At 35.8% G+C, this 17,657-nt stretch overlaps 1 protein-coding gene across 7 annotated transcripts in view; it reads right to left on the bottom strand.

Moving 5' to 3' along the window:
* Positions 1-666: 666 nt before the first annotated feature.
* grik5 (glutamate receptor, ionotropic, kainate 5) overlaps positions 667-17,657 on the bottom strand; it is a 139,657-nt gene continuing 122,666 nt past the window's right edge. For 2 of the 7 annotated variants that reach the window (XM_015398756.1, XM_015398757.1), the window contains exons 18-20: positions 8,107-8,235; positions 4,501-4,667; positions 667-1,443 (exon numbers count right to left, since the gene is read on the bottom strand). In XM_015398756.1, coding sequence (XP_015254242.1) covers positions 817-1,443; positions 4,501-4,667; positions 8,107-8,235 — 923 coding nt within the window. In that variant the 3' untranslated portion in view covers positions 667-816. Of the gene's footprint in view, positions 1,444-3,308; positions 3,966-4,500; positions 4,668-8,106; positions 8,236-17,657 lie in introns of those variants that run through there. The other 5 variants (XM_015398762.1, XM_015398760.1, XM_015398758.1 and 2 more) reach the window with 5 other exon arrangements.

The raw sequence follows: 17,657 nt of genomic DNA on the forward strand, positions 1-17,657 counted from the left end.
GTCCGTGTTTCCTTATGAGTCTTAAATAAGACTCAAAAGGAAGAGGCAGATTTGTTTTTTTCGGCCAATATGGCTCTTTGAACAGTTTCGGTTGACAACCCCTGGTATAGGTCAAATGTCAAATTAATGGTAAAGAGCATTTGGAAATTGTTTCTCATGACAGTAAATGTTATAATCCAAAAAAAAAAAACTTAAAAAAAAATGTTTAAAGAAGTGCATAAATGTAATTTTGTAGGTCACTGTATGTTGTCCTAAGTGGTAATACCAAACTCCCATAGAAGCATTTAAAGAATAACTGCGTAGCTCAGGAAAGGACACAAAACTGTTGGAAAAAAAGTTATCAGTTTATTTCGAATTTTAAAATCCACCAAAGGGTTATACATAGTCTGTATTTATTCCCACTTAGAACAATGGTAACAAAACAAAGACAAAAAAAGAAAAAACAACAGTAAATAATTCTCTGAAGTCTTTTTGTTGCTGTTTTTTATGTCTAGACCAACATTTTTGTCCTCCAGTTAGGTTTCATTTTTACCAAAAGGGTGAACGGACTTCTGGCAGAGTCTAAAGAAACCCAGAACAGAGGAACTGAGGAAATGAGGGGAGAATGCCATCTTTCAACAAAGGGCAGTCCCTCAGATTTGTCCAACATTTCTTTTTTTCAGACCAAGTAACAGCAGCCTAATATTTGACCAGTTTGGTACACAATTGGTTCTGTATTTTCATTCCTCAGGGTAAACTAGAGAAATGTTTGCAGTTTGTGTTCTTCCACCTCATCACCCATTTGTCTGAGTTTCTCACACCCCCTCTTATCCAGTCTTACACTCCCTCTTGCTCTCCAAGCAGGTCTGTGTTGTTGCTGTTTTGAGGAGGAGGAGGAATACGAAGGGGGGATTGAGATGGGGGGCTGTGGCGTAGCCGCCTTGGACTGGTGCCCCCTCCACCCTCACTGTCTGTGTTGGATGAGGACGGTGGTGGGGGTGGAGGTAGCCTAGGCAGGGGGGCAGATAAGGGTGGTATTCTTGTTGTTGATGATGAACCCAAACTACTGCCTGATCTCAGGCTCTGGATCCTTCTGCACTCCTGGCAGATCCTCACGTGGCTGCAGCTGCGAGAGGGCGCTATCACTGGCGTGGGTGCCGGTGGAGGCGGGGTAGTGTTTGCTCCAAGGGGATCATCTAGGATCCTTTGGGGCCCAGGGCCCAGATCGGGCAGTCCTGTCCCTCCTGCTCCACCAGTCAGGGGGCCAGCTCCGCTGTACAGCTTCCCATTGCTGAGCCGCATCTCTCGGACCAGGCGCAGCGGCCGGGGGGCTCCAAGAGCAATGCGGGTGGGATGTCGTAAGGCCGCAGAACTGCTCAGTTGTCGTCTGCGGCGCAGCCGGGAGCTCTTCTTACAAGAGACGGCGTTTCTGAACTCGGTGATCATCTCTTGACAAACAGACACCTAATGGAGAAAAGAAAGGGAGGAGGAAAGAAGGACAGGAAAAAGGGAAGGAAGCAAAGGAAGGGGAGGTGCCACAGACACAAAGTAGGCAGGCAGCACAACAGGACAGTGGTAAGGCAATACAGAAATAAAGCAGAAGAAAATAAATTATAAGATTTAAACGTAAATAAAAAATAAGTACAAAAGGGAGGAGGCAGCACCAAAGCAGAAAAAAACACAGTGGGTGTAGCAAAAAAAAATAGGAGTCGCAGGTGACAAGAAAACACACATCGACAAAATGGAAAGATGTATTAAAACAGAAACAGAGAGGTGATGGGGAAGATATGGAGATGGATAGAGATGGGAGGATAGCAAAGAGAGTTATTACAGTCTAAACACACAGAACATCAAAATGTTCTTTAGCAGATGAACACTTTATTATGGCACAATGAACAAACAGGCAGCCTGCAAACTCTGATGGACATAAGCAATCTGACACAAAGACAAACACTATTTAAATCCACAAACTTCTTTCATCCTTCAAAAAACAGAACTACTGTTATTTGAACACATGACAAGGAAATGGATGAACAAACACCTGCATTTCAGTAAGTATATAATTGAAACTTTATTTCAGTAATTTAATTCAAAAAGTGAGAAGCATGTTACCGTCTTTTAAATGTTTAAATGTTAAGTCTCAATCTTATACTGAGGTAAAAAAAAAAAAAAAAAAATATATATATATATATATATATATATATATATATATATATTTAACAGCAGGTAGTTTAGCTTGTGTTCCACAACCATGGAAAGCTGGCTTGTCGGTAAGTAAGAGTCATTGACAACCCCCAACCGCTATGTATTATCATCTGTTCCCAGAGTACTATGACAGAGCATTTTAAAATCAAAGAAAAGTTAAGTGGAAGGAAAAGGTTTGCAGAAAAAAAGTATTTAACAAGTAGGGATAACTCGGCTTTGAGAGGATTTCTAAAGAAATCCAGGTTTGCATGGACATAGACTTCAGGTGGAGCATCTGCTTAAAGAAGCACCGCAGTAAAGGCTGAGGATGGGTCAAAATGCAGAGAACAAATTTCCCCATTGTGGGATAAGAAATTGATTTTAATTTACTTTAAATATTTTGGGGTCCATTTTTATGGATGCATAAGAAATGGGTACCTGTGCACAGCAAATGGGACAAAGTTAAATATGTGATTGTCATTAGTTGATGCAATAAAGGAGACTCTGAAAGAGGTGAAGTACATCAGAGAAAACACATCTTTATCAAAATAATTTCCAAAGCTGTCTAACCTGCTTCATGGGCCAATGACTGGTTCGCTTCCATGAATGAGTTTTCCATTAGAGAGGGCTATGAGTGGAAAAAGTTGGTTAGCTGAGGTATTTACTTTTAACTATTTTCATGACACGTCATAATTGCTGCCACAGCTTCACCCTCATGATTCTATGTAAGCTATTTATAGCTATAGATACGAGAAATTATAATTAACGATTTTAATAGGTAAAAGCAGACTTAAAAACAGGACTATTATGACCCACAGTTTGAAATATCTTATTCCGACCTAGTCTTTATGTTTTTGTTCGATAATTTCAAAGAAATATGAACACTTGATTTCCGGCAGTGAGGTTCTTTTGCTAACCAAATGGAAACCTGGTGGTGCAGCGGGTACTAATGTTGTCCCTCTAAAATGGGTCCTTGTTCAAAACCATGATTACACTGGGGATAATCATGGTCCCTATAGATCAGTGATCTCCAACCCTGGTCCTCAAGATCTACTGTCCTACAGATTTTAGATGCATTCCCTGCTTCAACACAGCTGAATCAAATGATTGATTGCCTTTTCAAGCCATTCATTTGATTCAGCTGTGTTGAAGCAGGGATGCATCTAAAATCTGTAGGACAGTAGATCTTGAGGACCAGGGTTGGAGACCACTGCTATAGATAATCTATGAGGGTATTCCAGGAATCAGGACACCCGAACATCAGTGCAAATGAGCAAATATCTGTATCAGTCTTTTTCTTTCGATTTATATCAGGAGTGTTCAATTCCAGTCCTTGAGAGCCACAATTCTGCAACTGTTGGATGTATTCCAACACACTGGATAATTACCGCTTCAGCATGCTATTCAGCTTTACAGAGGCCTCGTAATTCCCCATTTATTTGATTCTGGTTATCAGTCAAGGGGGGCATCTACTGTAAAGGTTGCAGGATAGTAGCTCTGAAGGACTGAAATCCTGCTTTATGTACAAATCAGGTTTTCAGAGAAACTGAAATTCAGATTTTGTTTGAAAGCATAATTACAAAAAATCAGCAGAGTTAAATCCTTGAATTATACTCCTCATCTTTGTCAGTGAACTAAGACACAACATGACTTTCACTTTTTGAATTGAAATAATGAAATTATTTTGACTGTTTTAATTTATTGTGGTGAACCTGCATACACTGTAGACAATAACTGTTATGATGATAAAAGGTCATGTGCTCACATAAACAGAAACAGTACTCGTTCTTGGAGAACAGACACTGATGATCGAATGAGAGGGGATGCATGTGTTTCAGAGAGATAGAATAGACGCACAGTGAGATGGGTGAGAAGTAATTCAGTAATGGAAACGAAGAATACCAGCGTACATGTGAGGCATGTAAAAGAAGATACATCATGACATTTAATGCCAGGGAAAAAAGATCACTCTACTTCTTCAAGCAAGCAAATATTGGCATTTCTCAATATTGCTTATCTGATCTAATAGATTTAGCTCACAAACACTTGCCACCACATGGTTAAACACCAAACACTTAAAGGGCACAGCCACACAAACACAGGCAAGGACATGCAGCATATTTTCTTTTTCTGCTTAAATCATTTTTGTTCCAGGGTTGCATACTTGTACATTCCTTTTATAATATCAACACATAACACTGAAAGGTTCGAGAGAAAACACGAGGACAAACAAAATAAAGACAGAAGCCGAAAAATAAAATCTGCTAATTTCTTCCACGCCACACAGCACACAGAAAACATCATCATAAGGGCTGGCAGGTCGCCATGAGAACCTACTGGGGTGTGTCTGCGGGGTCGGCGAGGGCAGGTATGAGGGCATACCTCATCAGTCTCTGCCGAGCGGCGCGTCGACCACACAAACTCCATAATGGCCACAAAAACGGCGATGATGAGGCCACAGATCAGCACCACGAAGATGCCTCCTATGTTCTCCATGCCCAGACCTAAGGCAGGCCACAGGATACAGAACATGTTCAGGTTTCACGCTTCATTTCATTCTTCTTCCTCTTAATCAATTTTAACTGGGGCTGAGGTTTTGTAATTTGTAATTGAGTCTATTGGGCTGAGTTTACAAATGGGAAGACTTAATCCATATAAATAATAAGAATTCCTAAAGCTTTACAAGTACAATGGAACAGAATTCCCTCTATAATACAGAAAGCTTTCCTGATTTTCATCTGAATATCATCAGAGGATCAATCTTTCCTTTTTAAACTAGTTTTTTTTTTGTTGTCTGCATAACCAATTATTTGGTTTTCAGATTACTGTTGTACTCCATGCATGGTTATACAGTAAACTAAACATTCTACACTGCATAGTCTTATATTGTTTGTTTCCTTGAATATTAAATATAAAGTTTTATTTAAATCCAGCATGTCCAAAGTCTGTCCTCCAGTGCTGCTTCCCTGCAAGGTTTAGAGGTTTCCCTGCTCCAGCACAGCTGATTTGCATTGATAGCTGATTAACAGGCTTTTGCTGAACTACAGAATAATCAGAATCAGCTGTGCTGAGGCAGGGAAACATTGAAAACTTTGTACAGTAGAACAGCAATAGACATGCCTGATTTAAATAGTGATTGATATAAATTATTTGAAAACAAAAATCAAAGCCTTGGAGCAAATAACTAATAATGTTTTCAGACACTTAAGAAATGATACCAATACCATATGTCATGAAGCATGAAGGGTAACATAAAACAAGAGTTAGTTTCACTAACTAATATAACAGAACTAATCTATGACATCAAAGTATAATTGGAATCAAAATTTATAATAATTTAGAAATCACAGTTTGAACTCTTACAATGTTTCGAAGAATTATGGTGAAGATGACTCATATATTGCCAAGCTTGAAGTTTAATTTAACATTTATGTATTTCTGAAGACCTTGTAATTACAATCTACTTCAACTTATTTTGGTTCTGTTCCCCTCCTAAGCCAGTCAGCTCATCCAAAATATGAGGCATTGTGACCATTTATTAAACCAATATACCTGGAAATGACTTTTGCCATTCATAAGAATTTATAGGAGTTAGATAGCTGTACAGTAGATTATCCAGTAAGATTTCCTGACAGATCAGCAATCTCAATGTACAGACGCAAACTTAAAAGCAATTTAAAGAGCAGCATTGAGAGTATTTTTTTAGTATAGACCTTTAACTCTAAGTGGTGATTAAACATTTATATTTGGAGAAAAGGTAAAATTACACTGTTGAAAGAAGAGTTGCTAGGAAACAGCCTTTTTTTTTGTACTGAAATAATTAAAGAAATGATTCCAAAGCAGATTCTTTAAAACTGTTATAGCATCTTGTTGAATTTGACACAGCATGCACTATAAGAAGAAAACCTCCGTGAGACAGAAGATTCACACTTTAACCTGGAGATTTAGAAAAAATTTACATTTCCGAACTCCAAATTTTTCAAAACTTTAAACTTGCTTGTTCGTTTTATTTTTCATTAGATCTTGCCCAGACATCCTCTACCCATTAAAGTGAAGTGTTTAGTTTTTTTTTTTTTTATCAGCAAAAAAACTGCAAGCAGCACAATGGTGATCCCAGAAGGTGAAGATGATGCACCAGAAAAATGAGAAGGAATTGGAAAAAAAAAGTGCTACTTGTAATGGCTGTAAACATAAGTTTACCTTTACTAAAAAACAGAAAAAACACCAAATCAAAAAGGAGCAGTTTCCTTTTGTGGTGTCTGTTAAACAATTTGTTTTTCTTTATTTTTAGGACTTCTTGCTTGCTTTGACCAGGTCTGGTGTCATTTATTTTTATTTTCTTTTGTTGGTGTATTGCGAGTTTCAAAGTGTCAGTTTTCTCGTCCTTTAAAATAGGTTCTGTTCTGTTGATTAATTTTCTGTAAAATGCTCCTGGTCAATCACATGAAAAAAAATCAAGGATTTTTCCGATCCAAGCTTCAGCTACTTTAACACCCTGCCCATGCTGACATGGAAGTTCACCAAAAAACAGTTCATGGAAAAAAGGTTTTCACTGAAAAAAAATTGCTTCAAAAAATTCTCAAGTATCAGGGCATTTCACTTAGACGGATTTATTTTGTATACACAAGTGTATACAAAAATACATTTTGTTTAAAAACAGCTCTAGACAATTTAATTTTTTTTAAGTGTAGCCTTGAAAACAGTAATAAATACATAAAAAAGTAATATAAACATATGTCTGTATATTTACAGTTCTAACATTCATTTTTTTTAAATATAAAATAACCCACTTTACTTAACATTCAGCAGTCTCATGGCAGTGGGGAAGAAACTAAATTTAAACTTAGTTAAGTTCAATTTATAAATCAAATTTATGCATTCCTGCTTTTCTTATATTGAGACTGTTTTCTTCAAAATAAAGCTTAAATAAAATAGTTTTGATAATAACTCCACAATGGTGGGTCTAAATTATATCCCTTTCAAAAACAATGGTATTGCATCATTTTGAATATATGGAACCAGAAAACCTGAGGATGTTTGTTGTTTAGCTGCAAGTTAAAAACTGTTTCTGTGTTTTCTGGTTTATTTGCAATTAAGTGGGATCTGTCTCCTGAAGATGGATTTTCATAACACGTTAAAAAAAATCCTGCAAGAAGCCCAACAATTAACAAGACAAAAATGTATAGGAGGTTCTTCAAAAGTTCCTGTTAATATGTCCAATTGTTACTAGTCTGACAATCAATTAAAATTGAAATAGATGTTTAAACTCAGATATATCCATTTTGAGGGGTTTTATAGAGGTATTTCTAGCATAAATTCTTAATGAATGAACTTTATGGATAAAAACTGTTGTCTTTGTTAGAGATTTTACAAACACTAATATTGTTAAGCAAGTGAGAACAGTTTCATAATCTGCTGTTTTTGCTTTTATAACCTCAATTCATAATTGCAGACCCTCTACAGGAGGGTTGAATGAGTCTGACAGGAAATGCAGTTATCCTTCATTATGCAACGTGTGCTAGGCTTTTAAAAAGCTTGAACCATGGTTGGCACTAATTTCTGAGTCTCTGCAGCTTTACTCATCTTCACTGTTTTTACAAGATATGTTGGCCTGTCTCAATTATGTTTCAGCCTTTTAAAATACAATTTGTTTGAGGAAAACTAAAAACCATTTGGCCCATTAACACAATTCAAGAAGCCTTGATATGACAGTGCATAGTTTCCTATTTTTAACCAGGTTGATGTGTATAAAAGATAAACTCCTCTACACCAGGTAGGGCTTTTAACAAACACACTTCAAACTCCAGCACTGCATTGTTTTGATGCCCTTTATGTTGACATTAGGGGAGAAGTCAGCCATTAGCTGCAGTTTAGCAGAGAGTTAGCAAACTATTACTGAGTACATCAGAGATGATAAGGCTGCAAAGAAGGAAGGCAGCTCACCCTTGGCACGGTGATCCTCCTCTTTGGGACACTGGCTTCCCTCCCACCACCTTCTCTTTAGTATCTCCAGCCTGTTATTCTCATGCAGCTGGAGGATGGCCTGCGTGATCTCTTCTCTGAACGGAGATCCTGGCAGATGACAAGAAGGCAAGATAAGAGCTGGCATTGGAAAGGTGCACCACAAGGAACAGGGGCTATTTCAGAAAGGAGACAGAATAGAAACCAAATGAGAGCAGACTGAGGAGCAAACGAAAGAAAGATCATTGCTGTGTTCAGCTTTGGAGTGGATACAAGTGATCTTGTGTCGAGTATAGAAGACGATTAGAGAGATAAACAACGGGATTAAACCCAGAGATGGAGACAGTTGCAGCTCAAATATAAATCAAAGTGTGTTTCAAGGCAGATCTGTTAGAAAGGAATAGGAGGATTTAAGGAGTAAATTGCAAGTATTAAGGGATGATTTAATCTAAAAAAACATTCTTAAGAAAAGAAACTGACAGCTGTTTAAGCAGTTTAATGTTAAGTATGGATTAGAAAATGGAAGCAGTTTAATAATCAAAGTTAAAACTACAGATAAATGAAATACATTTAAAACCTACTTTTCTTAAAGTAAAAAGCAAATACTGAGAGTTGCAGCATTGCTTTGGACTATTCGCTCAATATGTTCTGATGCCATGTTTAATTCGAAAACAAATAACCAAGGGAAATGTGCTTTATTGCTGTTTTTTAAGTCTTTAAATAACCACATGATTGCTCATTATTCCAAAATCCCTTTTGTGTTAAGTCCTTACAAACTCACCATCTCCCTGAATATCTTATTTATTGCAATTGTTATGTAAGAACCATAAAGTGTTTTATTACCATTTATATAATAAGCCAAGACAAATTTAAAGAAAAGAATTTAAGTTTTTTCAGTTTCTTTCTTCTTTTTTTTTATTAGAAATGTGATGAGTAGCATTCATTTATGTTCTTGAGCCTTTGTTGGATAATTGGCAAAACCATCTTTGCCTTCATATTTTAGGGTTGATACCACATTAAATGAATACAACGTTCCCCTACTCATCATTTCCAAACTCCCACCTTAGTTAGATTGAGGAACGTCTGTGAACATTTTTTTTCAGGTCTTGACACAGACTCTAAATTGAATTGGATTTGAACCTCAACTAGATCATCCTTGACATTAATATACTTTATAAAAGAGGTTGTGTTTTATATTTATTGTTATTGTTTGGGGGAATGTCCTCTATTGACCTATAGTTTTAAGACCTTTGCAGCATTAAACAAGTTTCACTCCATGATTACTTAGTCAGCTTCACATCTACTGTGACCAGCTTAGGTAAGGTATCTATATAGAAAGCATGACATTGTCTCATTGTCATTAGGGTGTCATTCTTCACACAGATACACACAGCAGTGTATTGTGTATTGTTTTTTCTAACATAGCATTTTTTTTTTTACATTCTTGCAGAACAGAGCAAGGAAGGCACATCTAATGAGTTGTCAACAAAATGCCGCACCTGAGCTGCGGATCTCTAGAGATTTCCCAGAGAGACTATAGGGCCACTTGGCTGCTTCCCTGATCAATGCTTTTCATGTCCTTCCTGCCCATTTATTGAAATGTTTTGTCTCTGTGAGTTTGACATCATGCCAAATACTTTCCTGCCTGGTAATGAATTAATAGTGTCAATCATGTCTTGGCAGGTTTGCAGCTGTGCCAGCCCTTTACATTTTTCTATGGTAAAATAAAAAATTCTCTGTGACATGGTTAAAGCTTGATGATGTTTTATAACCTAAGAGCCACAGCTTTCTCTTGATCTGTCTGCTGTGTTCTTTGAGTTTAATGATGCTGTTTATTCACCAGGTTTAATCATTCTAAAAAAAATAGATCTTTGTAGAATTATGATCTACATATTCTAAGGGTTGCACTTCATTTCATTTAAGAATATTTTAGAGAAGGGCTCAACACAATTTTAGGATCTGTACATTTTTGTGTTTATGTCTACAAAATAACACCCCCCCAATAAACTACATAATAATATAATATTGAAGCTTCAAGATTTGCATTAAAAAGCCTGAAAGAGGGTAGTTTTTGCAAGGCTGTGCCGTCTGTTCATTCTTTTTCAGCAGAATATAAAAATCCTTCTTCTATTTTTTCGTAATTCTTCTGCACATCCCTCTCTTAACTTCCTTGATCCATAACAGAAAGTCCATCCAAGACTGGACCCCTCATTAAAACAGACCAATGAATCGGTGACACTACTACCATGGGCTAAACAGTGAAAAAAGCTTTAAATAGAGCTGCCCGTGAGTTGAAAAGCAATTAACTTTCTGTTCATTACTTCCACTTCAAATACTTTCTAATCCCCCAGATAAAAAAATAAATCAACACAAGCCTTTTTTCCTGATCTAATCTAAAAAGTAAGCAACAAGTCCATGTGTCTGTTTAGCGTAACTGATCTTAGCAGCTGTTTCTGCCTCTCTTAAAGGCAATAACTTCTTGTTTTTTTATTGGTAAAGTTTAAGGCATTATGTGTGAGATTAATCCCTGTCAGGCACGTTCTATAACACGCTGCTCTTTGTTGGAAATGTTCAGTCACTCTGTGCCACTTCCTCTGCAGCTGTTCACCGGTTCGGCAGATTATTCCCCACTCCGTTTCTCAGAGAGTTCACTGGGGCTATAGGTGACCTACTTTACTCTCAACTGTAAATAGCTCCCAGATAAATGACTGAGTCTTTGGCTGATTCAAGATAGCAGAAGTTCATAACTTCTCTGAGGAAAGGCAACCCTGAGATATATTACATAGAATGTCATTGTGGAACTGTGCAAAATAAAAAAAAGGTCACAGCAGAGCTCAACTTGAACATTTCAGGATGTCCATTTGTCGTCTCAATAATCACTGTGATTCTAACGTTTACTCATCCCAGTTAAAATGCAGCCTTTGTTTTTGTATGAATATAAATACAAAGAAAAATCATGTTAGAGGATTTTCCAATAATTACGTGACGCTTACCTGTAAAACTCAACTAAATTTTTGTTTTTTTTTTCCAGAAAGGATGTTGTGGTTGCACTTTGCCCACATCCTTCTATATTTTGGAAGCACCAGTGCTCATAATTAACCACCTGTCACAGTCTTGGTTCTGTTACTGTATGTTTTCTTTTGAGTATTCATTCCGTAAAAATTCAAAAAATATCCACTGGACTTGGTTTCCAAGATTTGAAGACAGCACATCACTCTAAACTGATAGAAAGACATGAAGAAAACTAATCAGACAGAGTGCCAAGACACTTACAGCGACATTAGAGCAGCTATGTATTGCCTGATACAACAGCCACTGGTACTGTTTCTATTGATCTGATGAATAAAGACATCTAAGCTTGATAAAGGTTTGCAAAAAACCATTTGAAGTTTCTTAAAAGCATGTATGAAAAGAATTATGCCTGAACATTTTAATATAGTTCCAAACTGTATGTTTGGCAGGAAAACAGCCCCAAACACTGCACTCACAGCAAAGCATGGGGATAGGGGCATAACTTTCTATGACTGTTTTTATTAAACTATAGCTCTAATCAAAGGTGTATAAAGCAACATAAATAGTTCAAACTCTCAGCGGATGGTGTAAAATCCTTTTTAGCCTTTCATTAAAACAGGATCAGGAAGAGCAACTTCCATCACTGTTATCATCAAATCAACAAAAAGCTGCCTTCACCTGAAGGATTTAAGGCAGAGTTTACTCAGCCAGACCCAGGATCTGAATTTAATTGCAAATTTGAGCGATGATCCAAAAGAGGCCCACAAAAAAATATGTTTCTGAATTTAATAGATTTAGAGTTTTTTGCAAAGACAGAAAGATGTGTTTCTCTTTAAGGGTATTCAAACTTGGACGGTGTCATCATATTTTAGTTTATACGTCCTCTGTTCAGAGAAAAGAACACTAAAATAATGAAGCTGAAGAAAAGTCTCACTTTAACCATGAACTGTTGGTTTGTCTCTTTAGTGTATTTTTGATTGAAATATTCTTTTTCTATATTACTCACTAAGTTTTTATGTTACTCATGATGGGTAGAGTAGTCAGAAATTTAGCTCAAAAGTAGCAATAACTCATCATATTTGTACGCATGTCAAAGTAAAAAGTGCAAGTGTATAAAGTGCAATCCAATAAAACTACAGAGAAAATAATTTAGTTGAGGAACCCTTTTTTTTTCAAAAGGCCCAGTAAATATAACTGAGTAAATGTATCTAGTTACTACCCAACTCTGCTTCTCTTTTGCCTCTAAAAGAAGTAAGCTTTTAATTGCAATTTTAATGGGGGTGCTATTCTTGTATTTATTTGTTTTTATAAGTGTATTCTCTTTCTTTGTCAATTAGAGCTTTGGGTTCCTTTCTTCAGACTTCCTATGGTAGTAGTATAACTGCTTTTTACTGTCTAGAGAGCAGTGTGTCTAACAGACATGCAATTATGTTTCTTTTTGCATCTATGCGTTAAAAATAATTTAAATGAAAGATGATATTGCAAAACTATCCCAAAAATCACACCGAAGTAAAAAGGTTTTGATTCCCGACCAAACCAGAATAAATATACCAGGATTTTTGCAAGCAGAAGATATTAATAAAAGAAAAAAATTTCTTTATACAGTAGTAGATGGTAAATAATATGAATCATCCTTTGTCCATGAGTGTATGAATTGCTCCCAAGATGGGGAAGAATTGATTTCAAATCAGTACCAAACATCGTATGACAAGCTGCTCATTTTTAAACCCAAACAAAGTCTAAACAAAACAGCTAAAGCATGAAATTACTTTCAAGGCCAATAAAGAATGTACATGCCAAAAACAATTGAAAAGGTAGCTTTCTCTTCCACGATCTAAATTAAATGTTTCATTTTTATGTCTATTGGTCCCTAAAGCTTTGAAATTCCTGACAACATTTCTATTTAAATGCAGTTTGTTTGAAATGTTTTACCACTTTGTTTTGTATTTTTTGCTTTACAAACTGTGGCACAGACACTGCAAAACTCTGCAAGGTTAAAAAGTAGAGTTCTAAGGTTGTCTTGTATTGCTTTGAAAATTTATTTCAATACATGACTGTCATCGGTCTAATCAGTGACGGGTGTCTATGACCTTTAAGCCATAAGCGTGCGAGGAGAGGAAAACATTCATAAGGCGATTGTAGCCTTTGAAGCCTGAAAAACCACTTAATCCCTATTGATGTTTATTTCAGAAATCGTTAAGAGGCTTGTGCAGACACTCATTAATTCATGACCACGTCTTCCACTGTCTATTTCATTTTCTGACAGTTTTGCTGTCGTTGATTTATCACAATTTACCAGTTCGTTTGTTATAAAAGTATACTGTCTTAAAAATATAAAATGTTTTCTACTAAATGTGATGAGAAATTATATACGCCTACAGAGAGACATAAAAATGTTTATCCTTACTGGTGTTACTGTGTGCATTTTGTCATTTCTAAAGTTTTAAAAGATTCTGTTTTAAAGATCTCCTATCAAGGATTTGGTATTGATCTTCTTTGAATGAATTAAACCATCTAACAAAGTTTAATCCATGCTTTATGATTTATCCAGTAAAAGGGATTTCAATATAAAGCCTATGCAAACATATCGATGTTCACAAATACCATAAAACAGTAATAGAGATAATACGTGATTCCAAGATTTTCTAACAGTCAGCTTTGAATATTTCTTTTTATCTGCTGTCTGCCTTCCTCCTCAATTAATTAAGGCAAGACAGACCTGGTTTATCAAATTGGCATTTTTTTAAACACTTTTTTTTTGTTCTGACTAAAAATCAGCAAATAGAGGTGACAAACTTTGTCGTTAAACCATCTCTTGACTACCAGTAATCAGAATGCAAACACACCTGCTCTCGTTTTTTTGTATTTTTTGTATTTTGTTTTTCCCTTTTTAAGTGTCCTGTTTGCCGATATTGCACTGAGAATTTATGTCCAGGTGCTAGGTGATAGCCCTACAGATTTGCTTTCACAATTAAACCATCATGGCTGTTCAACTCGATAATTCTGTATGAAATTTTATTATACTTGACTTGTCGAGAAATATTATATGCAGTTGACACAGAGACAGAAATATAAGTTGAGAAAGGGAGAGGGGCTCAAAATAATGGGAGAGAGTACATCAAATANTTAAGAGTCGCTCGTTAAGGAGGGATTGTTCACCGGCTGGAGCGGGTAGGTCCCTTGTTCCTCTGTGATGGGGTGGGGGGTTTGGTGATATCTAGAAGGGATCATGTCTATGATTGGAAAACCAACTTTAAACAGAGGTGGTGGACTCAGATTCCAGCTTCCAAAAACATACAATTCAATTTTTGATTTTTGGATTCCTGCTGTCTGTTAACAGTTCATTAAATCATCAAGAAACTCACCTCTGCCTCCCTGCCTCTGCATTTGGGTCCTCAAACCACAACCAAACCCTAACACCACCATATGCAAACACAGATTAAAAATGTATATATATTCTTCATCATTTTTTCTATGAAATAATTAAAATCAAAAAGAAAGATCTGCAAAGATCTCCCAACGTGCTAGAGAAATTTTAACAATAAACTAGTTCTGTCAGTATAAGGGTTTAAAAAAAATCAAATACATCAGATAAATGTACCATGCAGCAGTGAAGACACACCTCATCAAGTTAAGAAAGCAAGTGGAGCAACAGTGACATTACCAAAAACAGCACATCACTCTAAACTGATAGAAAGACATGAAGAAAACTAATCAGACAGAGTGCCAAGACACTTACAGCGACATTAGAGCAGCTATGTATTGCCTGATACAACAGCCACTGGTACTGTTTCTATTGATCTGATGAATAAAGACATCTAAGCTTGATAAAGGTTTGCAAAAAACCATTTGAAGTTTCTTAAAAGCATGTATGAAAAGAATTATGCCTGAACATTTTAATATAGTTCCAAACTGTATGTTTGGCAGGAAAACAGCCCCAAACACTGCACTCACAGCAAAGCATGGGGATAGGGGCATAACTTTCTATGACTGTTTTTATTAAACTATAGCTCTAATCAAAGGTGTATAAAGCAACATAAATAGTTCAAACTCTCAGCGGATGGTGTAAAATCCTTTTTAGCCTTTCATTAAAACAGGATCAGGAAGAGCAACTTCCATCACTGTTATCAACAAATCAACAAAAAGCTGCCTTCACCTGAAGGATTTAAGGCAGAGTTTACTCAGCCAGACCCAGGATCTGAATTTAATTGCAAATTTGAGCGATGATCCAAAAGAGGCCCACAAAAAAATATGTTTCTGAATTTAATAGATTTAGAGTTTTTTGCAAAGACAGAAAGATGTGTTTCTCTTTAAGGGTATTCAAACTTGGACGGTGTCATCATATTTTAGTTTATACGTCCTCTGTTCAGAGAAAAGAACACTAAAATAATGAAGCTGAAGAAAAGTCTCACTTTAACCATGAACTGTTGGTTTGTCTCTTTAGTGTATTTTTGATTGAAATATTCTTTTTCTATATTACTCACTAAGTTTTTATGTTACTCATGATGGGTAGAGTAGTCAGAAATTTAGCTCAAAAGTAGCAATAACTCATCATATTTGTACGCATGTCAAAGTAAAAAGTGCAAGTGTATAAAGTGCAATCCAATAAAACTACAGAGAAAATAATTTAGTTGAGGAACCCTTTTTTTTTCAAAAGGCCCAGTAAATATAACTGAGTAAATGTATCTAGTTACTACCCAACTCTGCTTCTCTTTTGCCTCTAAAAGAAGTAAGCTTTTAATTGCAATTTTAATGGGGGTGCTATTCTTGTATTTATTTGTTTTCATAAGTGTATTGTCTTTCTTTGTCAATTAGAGCTTTGGGTTCCTTTCTTCAGACTTCCTATGGTAGTAGTATAACTGCTTTTTACTGTCTAGAGAGCAGTGTGTCTAACAGACATGCAATTATGTTTCTTTTTGCATCTATGCGTTAAAAATAATTTAAATGAAAGATGATATTGCAAAACTATCCCAAAAATCACACCGAAGTAAAAAGGTTTTGATTCCCGACCAAACCAGAATAAATATACCAGGATTTTTGCAAGCAGAAGATATTAATAAAAGAAAAAAATTTCTTTATACAGTAGTAGATGGTAAATAATATGAATCATCCTTTGTCCATGAGTGTATGAATTGCTCCCAAGATGGGGAAGAATTGATTTCAAATCAGTACCAAACATCGTATGACAAGCTGCTCATTTTTAAACCCAAACAAAGTCTAAACAAAACAGCTAAAGCATGAAATTACTTTCAAGGCCAATAAAGAATGTACATGCCAAAAACAATTGAAAAGGTAGCTTTCTCTTCCACGATCTAAATTAAATGTTTCATTTTTATGTCTATTGGTCCCTAAAGCTTTGAAATTCCTGACAACATTTCTATTTAAATACAGTTTGTTTGAAATGTTTTACCACTTTGTTTTGTATTTTTTGCTTTACAAACTGTGGCACAGACACTGCAAAACTCTGCAAGGTTAAAAAGTAGAGTTCTAAGGTTGTCTTGTATTGCTTTGAAAATTTATTTCAATACATGACTGTCATCGGTCTAATCAGTGACGGGTGTCTATGACCTTTAAGCCATAAGCGTGCGAGGAGAGGAAAACATTCATAAGGCGATTGTAGCCTTTGAAGCCTGAAAAACCACTTAATCCCTATTGATGTTTATTTCAGAAATCGTTAAGAGGCTTGTGCAGACACTCATTAATTCATGACCACGTCTTCCACTGTCTATTTCATTTTCTGACAGTTTTGCTGTCGTTGATTTATCACAATTTACCAGTTCGTTTGTTATAAAAGTATACTGGCTTAAAAATGTAAAATGTTTTCTACTAAATGTGATGAGAAATTATATACGCCTACAGAGAGACATAAAAATGTTTATCCTTACTGGTGTTACTGTGTGCATTTTGTCATTTCTAAAGTTTTAAAAGATTCTGTTTTAAAGATCTCCTATCAAGGATTTGGTATTGATCTTCTTTGAATGAATTAAACCATCTAACAAAGTTTAATCCATGCTTTATGATTTATCCAGTAAAAGGGATTTCAATATAAAGCCTATGCAAACATATCGATGTTCACAAATACCATAAAACAGTAATAGAGATAATACGTGATTCCAAGATTTTCTAACAGTCAGCTTTGAATATTTCTTTTTATCTGCTGTCTGCCTTCCTCCTCAATTAATTAAGGCAAGACAGACCTGGTTTATCAAATTGGCATTTTTTTAAACACTTTTTTTTTGTTCTGACTAAAAATCAGCAAATAGAGGTGACAAACTTTGTCGTTAAACCATCTCTTGACTACCAGTAATCAGAATGCAAACACACCTGCTCTCGTTTTTTTGTATTTTTTGTATTTTGTTTTTCCCTTTTTAAGTGTCCTGTTTGCCAAAATTGCATTGAGAATTTATGTCCAGGTGCTAGGTGATAGCCCTACAGATTTGCTTTCACAATTAAACCATCATGGCTGTTCAACTCGATAATTCTGTATGAAATTTTATTATACTTGACTTGTCGAGAAATAT

This window comes from Cyprinodon variegatus, unplaced genomic scaffold (genome assembly GCF_000732505.1).
Source record: "Cyprinodon variegatus isolate N-32 unplaced genomic scaffold, C_variegatus-1.0 Scaffold959, whole genome shotgun sequence".
Taxonomy (NCBI): Eukaryota; Metazoa; Chordata; class Actinopteri; order Cyprinodontiformes; family Cyprinodontidae; genus Cyprinodon; species Cyprinodon variegatus.